This window comes from Haliotis asinina, chromosome 6 (genome assembly GCF_037392515.1).
Source record: "Haliotis asinina isolate JCU_RB_2024 chromosome 6, JCU_Hal_asi_v2, whole genome shotgun sequence".
NCBI lineage: Eukaryota > Metazoa > Mollusca > Gastropoda > Lepetellida > Haliotidae > Haliotis > Haliotis asinina.
The window spans coordinates 50,813,467-50,825,171 of NC_090285.1; the positions used below are offsets into that span (position 1 = coordinate 50,813,467).

Consider the following 11,705-nt stretch of genomic DNA (forward strand, 5'->3'; position numbering starts at 1 on the left):
GATGTTATGAATCTGACAAGCGTGTCCAGGGATCACTGATAAATCTCCACTATACTCTGGATGCATCTACGGGTTGGCCTTATAATTTTATTACCTCCCTTTGCTGGCTCTGCATTCTCACAGTAGCTAATCAGATAAGCCGCTCTTACAACCGAACTTGCCAGTATCAACATAGATAGTGGTCACGGCTGCAAATCTCATGCATACAAGTTAGCAAGAATTAGTGCAAGAAATATATCCAAGAAACCCTTTTTGGGGGGTACTTCTGTATTATGTGAGTTACCATGTTTAAAAAGTGAAAGTATGTTGTGACTGGTATGCTCAACTTCCCTGCGTAGACACCTGATTGGTTAAAAACCCATCCAAGGGAGGTAATAAATTCTCTGGTCTTCCCCGTAGATGCATCCAGGGTATAATGGAGACTTATCGGAATGTATACCTTGGAGATATCGAGGATGTTTGTGATATAATGACATACAGTCCATCATGTCTTCGAACCTGACACCCAATCCATTTAAGCTTGTGTAACCAGCAGACGCTACTTGATATTTGTTGTTAGGAATCCCAACAGAAGCCACATGTAACCACTCACTAGATTGTCTATATCCAGATATGTTTCCCTTTTTGTAAGTCGGGATGATATGTAGTTTGTGTTTGTCATATGAGTCGACTAATATAGGATCATTTGGTAGAGCCTTTGTCAGATAATGTATTTTTCTCCTTCTGTTTCAGCTTTCTGGAAATAATCCCATACTGAGGCAAGTACCAGGTCGACCTCTCTTGACCTTCACTGTCCTGCGTTCATTGGTTGAACTCCAGCCTTTCTTCAACACACTCTGCAACATTAACCAATCAGAAGCAGACCATTCAAGAAGTAGCCAGTCACGTAGCAGGACCTTACCGAAGTCCAAATCGGCTCCAGTCAGTGTTTTGGAGGACTCTACAGGTCTACCCATCCCAGAACTCCCTTCCACAGTACATCCAAAATCAAACAAACAGTTCATTGAGGAGCTGGTTGAAAGAGACTTCTTGGAATTTTTGTCTCAGTGACACCAAGATTTTCAGAGAAATTTGAATCTGACCACTACTAACATAGCACAAAGATATTCAGACAATATTTGCCTTTGGAGCAGACTGGGACCCATGTTGAGAAAGTTCCCAGTTAGCTAACATTGGTCTTATGATCTGCAGAACTTAAAGTCAAGTTAACCATGAGCACTTAATGGTTTGGGGCACAGACAAATTTTCATCATATGGTTTGACAAAAAAGCATGATCATAATGCGATATAGCTACACCAAACTGATACGGTTAATACTTAGAAATTATATGAATGTTTTTATAAATTTCATGTTTTCCGTCTTGCCATAAGGAAGTGGACAGAGCTGTCCAGAGTAATGTTCATGGTGGTCATCGGTACTTTATGTATGGACAATCAGATATACAGGAGAGTGATTGTCACTCAAGTAATCTTCTATAATTTTTAGGGTTTACTTTTAATGAGAAATTTCTGGTGTGTTGCCATGTACATTAATCATTTTACCAACAATAAGTATTAAACTGGTCAATCTTGTCAAATAGAATTTGGAATAGACAAATATTTTTATACCTAGTCGTCAATCTCTTATAAAGAGCTACTCAAAGCTAACTCGTGCTCTGTTCAATATTCCTGTTGATACGTGAGACTGTGTTGGTGTAGGGTTATATTTTATCAGGATGTTATCATGCCTGGCAACTCTCATGCATTTGGTGCAAAAATCATGCTTTCACAATCAGAAGTTTCACCCCTCATATCCACTTGTTTGGCTTCAGATGAAGTTCCTGGCTGAATAACAACTTTGTACATTCTCCTACGACCTTACTTTACTGTGCAAAGTAAAGATAACCTTACAAAACAAAATCAAGATGAACTTACTGTGTAAAGCCAAGATGACCTCACTGTGCAAAGTTATGGTGACCGTACTGTGCAAATTCAGTGGAACAGTCTTTTATTTCGTTGAAATCCATATCACCCTTGTTTGGGTTCCTAGTGTATACACAAACTGCCAAAGACATATAAATATACATATAAGTGTCCTTGACATGAGCTACATTTTGGTGTAAGTGTTACAGTGGTGTGTACATGATCATTTATTCCACCTGTAAATGTTTCTGGGTTTGAAAAATGTCGTTTAGGTGTACAGTATCCCCTGCTAGGTTTGGTATATCTGAAGCAGCTTATATCTTCTGGTAAGAACTTCAACCAATAATTATTATTCCAGTAGAAGGTACACCCATCTGAGTTGAAACTTCCTTCTCTGATCAAATATCACATGTGCATTTTGCCTGACGTCAAACCCGACAGTACATCACTGATGAGGTCTGTCAATTTCCTTGGCTCTGCTTGAGATCTCTTCATTTTTATAACTTCATATGAAATCTAAACATTTGGAGGATGATATATACTGCTCAAGAGATGTTAAAGAAGTCCTGATGCTTTATCTTGTGTACCTTGAAGCATTTGGTGTTTGTTAACTTCTTTTGAGTAGTATGTATGTTGGTTATACCAATCCAAGAAGATATAAAACTCATTCTTTCACATGTGAGGATTGACAGCAGTTATATGAAAGTGTTTGTGTTCTTTGATTTCAGTAGTATATGAGACATCTTATATTTGGCTAATTGCAGATGAATAACTTTTGTATATTTTCTTATTGAGGTGATCGACCTTTCATATTGTGGGTTCATGTATGAGCACACCGCTAAGTCCACAAAATCTTGAAATCCTGTTTGTAGAAATATTTCCCCGTGTACCATATGTATATCAAGTGTTCCTGTTGCTTGTGCGATGTAGTTGGAAGATGGTATTGCATAGTAAATAGCAGACATGTTTTCCTCGGACAGAATCACTCGGATTGGGATGCTGTCAGATAGGTCCAGTTAATCGTTGACTATTACCTGGAGAACACATTAAATCATTGTTACTGAAATTAAGCTTAAGTTTCGTATACGTTGCTCTATTGATTTCATATTGGGTGATTGACTATGCTTGTTCACCTGTAAAGTATGCCGATACTCTGAAATAACTTTTGACTGACCATAACACATGGGTCAGTCTAGGTTTGGTGTCTGTCTTCTCATTCATGAAACAGAGAACAGATTAACATAGGGTCTCTCTGGGAGAAGATGAAAGTCATAAGTAATGGGGTCCTTTCATACCTTGAAGTGGATGGTTGGGTAGCCCAGTGATTAAAGCATTTGCTTTTCAGCCTGAAGACCTTGGTTTGATTCCCACATGGGTACAATGTGTGAAGCCCATTTCTGGTGTTCCTTTGTGATATTGTAGGAATATTGCAAATTTCAGGAATCCCTAGATTCAAATATAGAGCAACCATCCCCAAGACAATACTCCGGTTTATTTTTGATCTCAGCATATTCTCTATTGTAGTGCCATAACAAGTTGTATATATTTCTTGAACAAAGCCATGTTCCTTGATGTGTGAGTGTTTCAGTTGTTATTCAGCTGGAATACTGTGTGCATACTGAAGCTGTAGGAACAGTGCCATTACCTGTCATCTTGTAGGCATGACGTTTGTTCTTATAGATTGCCAGCTGTCTGTCATTTGTCACTATTAGTGGTATTACATTGATTGGTTCATTGTAATAATACTTAATGGGTCATTGACACGAATATTGGATTCTGGCTTGAAGATTGTAAAACTACAAGCAAAAGAAGCCTTTAGTTCTGTAAAAGAATCAAGGTTACACACATAAAGAGTAAGAAATGAATCTTATTTTCATATGGACAAAGGCAGATCCTACATAATTTTTAATAAAAGAAGCCTGAAATTTCATAGAATTATAGTTAAAGACAATACCAATACATGACTCAAATTTTATTCTCAAGTTGAAAAAGGTTGTTATGAAATAGTTTAAGAGATATATTTTTTAACTGACCCTAACATGAACTGATATATTTTGACATATGATAGAAATAAGAAAATTTGAACAAACCTGCTTGGCAGGTATATTTGGTTTTGTTTGTGTAATGATTCTTATTGTATTGATAACAGTAAAGAGGATGATAGTAGTTAATGTGTTATTAAATGGTTGATAATGAATATATTGCTTATCAGTGGTGGGGGGTTGATATTGGTAATAACAGCTATTACCCTTAACAGTCAACAGTGGGGAGATGAGCCTTGTATTCAAGGCATTGGTTCTCCTGAGTTCAACTTTTGCCTTAGGCCTATGGCTGGAAAAACGACGATATGATGTTAATTATTAACTGTGTAAAGATCCTGGATTCCTCACCAGTCTACAACATTTTTCTGTCCCTTAGCAGGAATAATAGTGAAAGTGGCCCAGAACCCCACTCGCTATAAACAGTCCAAGCCCTAGAATTTGGAAGCTCTCTGAGTGGTAAGATGCCATACGTTAACACTAACTTACGCCTATCTTAGTGCTAAGAGAGCTTCAGAAGGTTAGGCCCAGGTGTATAGCAAGGGAACCACTAGCCATTATGGAGAAATGTACTTGTATATATAGCAATACAACCTCAAGTCTTTCAACAGTCTGCACTCCACAATATTGGTGTTAGACTCCATCATGTACAGCGTCATATTTTAGTCCGAGGATGATCATGTAGTGTCATTTTAATATGTGGAAACCTTGTATCTACACATGGGTGATGAGATAAATTGTACTGATATTCATAGAGATATTGTCCATATATAGTTTTTTTAAATGTAATTTAAGAGGCCATATAGAATGTCATTATTCTGAGGTATCAGTTTATGTATTTTAGTAAAATACTATGTTTTCTGTGGTTTGATTTGCTTTAGTATGGGGTGTGGACTTGAATATATTAATGAAATATTGTTCCTTCAGTGTTTGGGGTTTTATTGTCAGTCGGACAGTACAACTTTAAGAACTGGTGTGATATATGATTTGAATCATTGCATTATTTTCCCATGTTTTCAGCCATAGGACTTCTGTGTTTATTATGTCAGTGATTCGTCTTGGTGCAGCTAGTGTTTTGTGTTCAGTCTCGGTCATGACATGATCATCAGCATCTGCAGAATATACTACCTTCCAGGAAACTGGTTGTGATTAGAATCTACTGGGTGCTCAAGCCTGGGTGCTTTATATCAGCTTTAAGTGTTTACTTTAGAATAAAGAGAGATTAGTAGGACATTTGATGTCTGTACAGTTGTATGAAATCATTCCACCCATGGACACGCCTTCCATTAACTCCCTGAAAATACGAACATCCCTGATAACCTTTGTTTATTGATTTAAGAATGTCCTTAACAAACTGTTTAAAAACACATTGTTGCTGTAAAAAGCCTGAAGTTTGGTGGTTTATATTTTTTGGCTTTCTTTATTCATATTGTCAACAGCATTCAGATGTTTTTCCTTATATTGTACAGAGATAGTCTGTGATAGCATGCATGTGGCGTAAAGTCTATACTATTCAAACGTGTGATTGGGATACTTTCTATTTTTCCACGAAACACCACGTTTAACTGTTAGTGTGTAAATAGTAAGGAATGGCTCAGCATTCTTGTCAAATTTTGAGTAGCATTGCTTCAAAAGTGCTTGATTCTAATCCCATGGAGAAATTATTTCAAATACTATAGAGAAGTTTGGAAGTGACTACACTGTGATATGAATCAAACAATACCAATTGTTGTTATGAGGTGTTGCTGTGGTGATAGTTTCATGTAAACCTGTGGAATTTTTCTACCATGCCCTCAATTCTTCAGAATTGGTGTCATTGGAAATCATGATGCTATGTGATTGGTAGATTTATAGAGTCAATGGAAGCTGCTATATCTGGTGACCCCTGCGGTGATATTGCTGGAATATTACTAGAATATTGCTAAAGGTGGCATAAAATCAAAGTCATTCACTTATTTTGGGTGCCTAGCAGACAGTCAATGTTACAAGTATGATTTCAGTTGGCAGCAAACATATAAACTGTTCTGCCTGTTGAATATGAAACAATAATGAGTTTATGTACTATCTGCCAAACGAAGAAAAAATATACATGTATACTACTCAAAGAAGTTAGAGAACACCCAGTTTTCAGTGTTATATACTGATGGAAACGAATTAGAGCAAACTAGATGTGGAAAAAAGATTGTTCCTTCCCTTTTTTGAGTAGTATATTTAATTTGCATGTTGAGTGATGGTTAGACAGTGAGGCATTACTCTTTGGCTGGTATATGTTAGGTTGTTTTGTTCAATTTGAGTGTTAAATATCAGTACAGTATGCTTGTTAATGTGGAGAATTTATATTTATTGTATGAAACTTCATCTAAGGTTGTATTTCCTTTATACCTTATATACTGGACAAAATAAGTTGGGGAAATTGGTATTTTTATGATTGATATTTTATCAGTGTGTCAATGAATAAATACATCACTATTCAATATTTCAAAATTTGCCTATATCCCTAACTATTTTTGTCCAGTATCCAAGGTTCATTCTGTAAAATTTAGATTCCATTAGGTGGATATGGGTTTTGAGGGGTGCATGTTTTAGGGGGTATGTTCTTCTTGACGTTCCAGCTCACGATATATTTATTGTGTTGTTCAAAAATCAGTTTGAAAGGAAGAGAGGTGCAATTGTCTGTGCAACTGTGTGATGCTTTCTCTTTGCTCATTTCAAACTTGAAAGAAAATCAACCAATGTACAGTTTTTAGAATTCTTTAAAATATTTCAGATTTCAAGAATTGTAGTAACATGGGTATTTGTAATTTGATTTCACTTCTTTCAACGCTAATATAGTCCTTCCCAAATGGAAAATTGAGAGTTATGAGTATGGCATGAAAACTATCAGGACTCGAATTCTTACCATGTCTGGTCATTTCATATTTAACGCAATAAAATCTTGTGTTCATTTTGTTTTAAATTTAATATATATATATATTAACAAAATATGCTATTGAGAGAAAGTGAGGGAACTGATAAAGTCTTGTTTGGTGTTATTTGTGGCCTACTGCATCATATGATGCGTCTTTCACGCCTTCTTGTTTTGGTGTAGGTAGGTAATCAGGATTTTGAAGTTTAAATGTGAAATTATGTCAAAATGTAAATCCAGAAAAAATAGCTTTACAGTTGAATGTTTAAAATGTAACATAATGTCAAAATTTTAACCTGGCAAAGAAAGTATTATATTTGAATGGTAAAAATGTTGAATTAGGTCAAAATGTTATTCGAGGAAAAAATGATCGGCCTGCGCAGGCGAATATGTCAGAAAATGAGAATTTCTTTAAAACTATTCCCTTACTTTCTCTGAGCAGTGTAGACTTTGAGTTTACAAATGTTTATTTTATATAGTAGTTATTTATGCATGCTAAGTATAACCTAAGCTTTATATATTATAAATATGAAGTGGTATATGTTGCAAATAACTGTGTGGAGTGATTATTGAAGCTGATGAATAAATATTTCCGACTTAAATACTAAAATCATATTGCTATTTTTAGCTATTTGTAACTTTCTTCTTCAGATTTGAAGAAGTTATCCTTTTCACTCCACTTTTATTAGGATTATTTTTAATATTACAAGGATTCATTAAAACGATTCATTTATAGTTTGTGTAAAGTTAAACAGAATATCATACCTGTTTACACCTATTTAAAGTTATGGTATATTTCAAAATATCTACAGTGGAAGCTGTCTAAGCAGGCACTCATCGGGACTGAAGAAATAATACATTTTAGACAATGTGCCGGATTGGTGAGCTGATGATGAATGTGAAAGCCACAAATGAGACTGAGGTTTTATGCTGGTGTTGACAACTTACCGGAATGGACAGCTTCAACTGTATTCATGAAATGAAACTGACAGGGATGTGAGTGGATTGTTTTAGTTCCATTACAACCTACTTGAAGTAAAATTGGACAATGAAGTGAAATAGAATTATTTTGCGTGGGTCAAGACACAACTATTAAAATAACAATAGTTTCTCTTAACATTAGCAAATGCATTCGAAGTCAGCCTTATTAAACCCAGATCTTAGTACCCACATCATATCTGCAGTATTTTTGTAATGGACAGGGGAAATCAAGTGGTTAATGCATTTGCTTGTCATGCTGATGACCCGGGTTCGATTCCCCACATGGGTACAATGTGTGAAGCCCATTTATGGTGTTCCCTGCCGTGATATTGCTGGAATATTGTTATCAGTGGTTTGATAAGTTACTCACTTAGTGTTGGTGGTGAGTAGTGTGATCTGATGGTAATGAGACTGTCTGTAATACTTTTTTGTATTTTCAAATATTATAATCAAAGTGACAAGGCATGGACCTCCCATCCCACAGGTTACTTGTGTATTGCCCACTAGCTTTCTACATTCTGTGAGAGAAAGATAAATCCAACCTTTCTGTTATACATGTACCTATGCTTTTGTTTTGTTTGCCTCAATAAACAGTCCTCTGTATGCATACTTGTTTGTGTTTGTGCATGATTCAAAGTACAATCTCTAGTGGTGTTGATATATGCATAATATTCATAGGTGGAACTGTGGGGTGGGGTCGGGGAGGGGGTGCATTAGTATGCATCACTCCTTGTGCCCCGAAATTTTGTTAAATGACCATTGAAACGCCGGTGAAAATGATGACTCATTCATTGTCTCCCAACATGTCTCCCAACTGTTTCTACCAGAAAGTAGTTAAAAAAATGTTGTCTTGAATCTTGTCTACAAATGTATATTTCTCCGAAGTCTTATCAGTACCAATGACGTGGATCCGCCATTTTCACACTGACAGGACTTGTTTTATAGACACAGGTAGCACGACCAAGGAAACAAACTTTTGCTTTGAGATCCATGACTGGGGTTTTCATCAGTCCCATCATCCTCTGCGTCTATCAGAATATGGAAGAAGTCTGGTCTTTTCAAATACAGCAGAATCAGGTAGAGATTGGCTCTTGATATACTCACGTACATCAACACCACCTGTCTTCGATGTGTGTTTTAATCACACTTTCAAAAATTACGTGTGAGTGGATGAGTCATGAGTTTAAAGTTACACTCACAATTTTAGACTAAATCAAGATATATGTTCATAGTATTCAAACATTATCAAAGAAAAAAGACTAAGAGGCAATTTCTGAAAACGTAGATGAAATCTTCATATCATTTTCATTGAAGAGACACAGTCATAATAAATATACGGTTCTTATCTGATGTGACATATGTTTTTCTCAGAAGTGAGTGGATGGTTTAGTTCGAATATAATTTCAGTCAGGTGACAACACATCTGTTTCTGTGAAAGAAAGGTGATCTGAAGCTTCCAGCTGTATACCATGTTATGAAGGTTTCAGAGGCACACAGTCATAAACCCAAATGGTACAAACCAAGAATTATAGATGCTGGTGGAGATTCCAACACATGATGATATGTTATGTACGCGGCTAGAGAGGAGGAGCAGTCTAGTGGTTAAAGCGTTCGCTCGTAACAACACGGGCTCGATTCCCCACATGGGCACAATGTGTGAAGTACATTTCTGGTGTCCCGCGTGATATTGCTTCTGTATTGCTAAAAGTGGCGTAGAGCAAAACTCTAATGGACGCAATGGGGCAGCTTCGACGATCACTGGCGCACCCGTGGCCCAAACTTTCTATAGACTGTGACGGGTTGTTTCAGATGTAGAGCTCTAGGTACAAGGCATTGTAAGCACTTCTGGTAAATAGTGAAAACACAATATACGAACACATTCTGGACCCACCTTTTGTGTGCTCACCTCTCCGTCCTTTATATCACCCTTGCGCTGCTCAGTCATTTCGCTCAATACCCTCGTGAAGAACTTTAAAACGTTCTTTCAAATATTGCTACCACCAAGAGCTTTGAATAAAGAAATGAGTTGTGGAAAAATATCAGGAAAGGTACATTGAAAATTATTAACACTTGTTCACAATAATTGTTCAACAAAAGCTACCAATAAGATTAATGGAACCGGCATGTAACAGTAATCACGTTTCATTTGTTATTGAGACATGTCGTAAATATTATTCAGCAAAGTCCGTTGGTATATTTCAATATTTCAGAAAGAGAATAGGATTTGAGAAAATAATATGTCGGGAGATGTGTCATAGTTTAAAATCATCAAGGTAATTAATAACATTTGTGGACTGTAGTCTAGGATTTCATTTCCCTAAACACACGATCAAACGCTCGATTTCTCTGTTGATAAACTACACATGATCAAGTGTTTACTGTGTTTGTAAAAAACTCTTTGTCTGAGTTCTACATATGAGGTAGGCATCAATCGGATCACTGTTGGTCACATCTCTAGTCCTTAGGATCTTGCTTACGGCGTGCACCAGGGATCGGTTCTTGGACCTCTACTTTTAACCATTTATACTTTGAAAATTTAAATACCAATATAACAGCAAAAGAGCGACATACCCGAATGGCTATACCCGGGTGTTATTTGTTTGCTCAGTCTGAAACATTCAGCAGAAATGTTACTTTATATTAAGTTTTTGACAACATCAAAGTGAGCAACGAACTTTGCTGCCCCTTAAGACGGATAATGATTAATTTTCAGTTTTCAAAGACGGCCTAATCGAGATTTAACAATAATGTTGCCTTAGGAACAAACCGATGGAAGTTCCTGATATAAATCACAGGCTGGGACGAAGAATACCAGCATCCTTGAACACACGGTTCCTCTTCTTTCCATATCTGGACATAATGCAAGGCACATTCAGATGTCAAATTAGATATTGCTATGCCAGCTGCAATATTATACTTCATTTTCTGAATGTCAATTTGAGATGAATATCCATCGAATATCCATACTATTATTATCTTAATATGACGGAATGTAAATTAGTCAAAATTTAAAAAGGAAATTATATATTCGATCCTTTCTGCTTGGATAACCTGAGGATAAAATTTACAGAGCCATCACCTCACTATTATAACAGAATCCATTTATATTTCCAGATATAATCGAACGGACTTCCTACAAGTACAAAAAAATATATTTAAATCTGGACAAAATAACACCATTCATGCATTTACAACGCCCCAACAAAAACAAACAAACAAAAAAACCCAAAACGAACAAATACCCAAAGCAAAACAACAAACACCATAATCCCGTCTGCGCTTGTGATACGACCCCTTTACAAACTGTTTTCAGGCGAACGGCCTTGAACGGAAGTTGTTTTGAGGTTTTTGACCCGCCAGCCACTGTAGAGGCTTTGCAACTCTGAAACAGAAGGAACTTTATTTTGATCCAATTATTTTCCTTAAACATAAATCAGAAACAAAACCTATATCCACAGAATCTAAACTGAAGGCATACTGTGCCTAATTGCTAATTAACGAACAAAAGTCTTTATTACAAAAGAGGGATTGCACTGAATCCACAGAACTGCGAGATACTGAACAAACCTGAAGATGTTTTATATATGTACTGATATTAAAAACAATAATTTAAAAAAACCAGGTAAAAGAAAAAACATTAAACAAAATTCTAGATTATATAAATGGAATCATTTTACTCTCAGAAAACATTATATTGCATTTGAGAGCATCTAATTTGAAAAACTTCACGCGTGAGCATGCCCATGGTGCTTCCTAGATTCTCGGCAGCTTCGCGGCCTAGAACGTGGATAAGTGCTCCCCTTGTAAAGAAAACTTAGCTACGGAGTAGATATCAACAAGGCCGAGTATCTCTGTCAGGAAGCGTTTCCAGGGAAACC

The 11,705-nt window shown here is 36.4% G+C and overlaps 1 protein-coding gene across 2 annotated transcripts in view; it reads left to right on the forward strand.

Annotated features, from left to right (window-relative positions):
- Positions 1–8,434, forward strand: part of LOC137286389 (protein dopey-1-like) — a 60,749-nt gene extending 52,315 nt beyond the window's left edge. For both annotated transcript variants that reach the window (XM_067818227.1, XM_067818228.1), the window contains exon 28: positions 733–8,434. In XM_067818227.1, coding sequence (XP_067674328.1) covers positions 733–1,050 — 318 coding nt within the window. In that variant the 3' untranslated portion in view covers positions 1,051–8,434. The remainder of the gene's footprint in view (positions 1–732) is intronic.
- Positions 8,435–11,705: the final 3,271 nt, after the last annotated feature.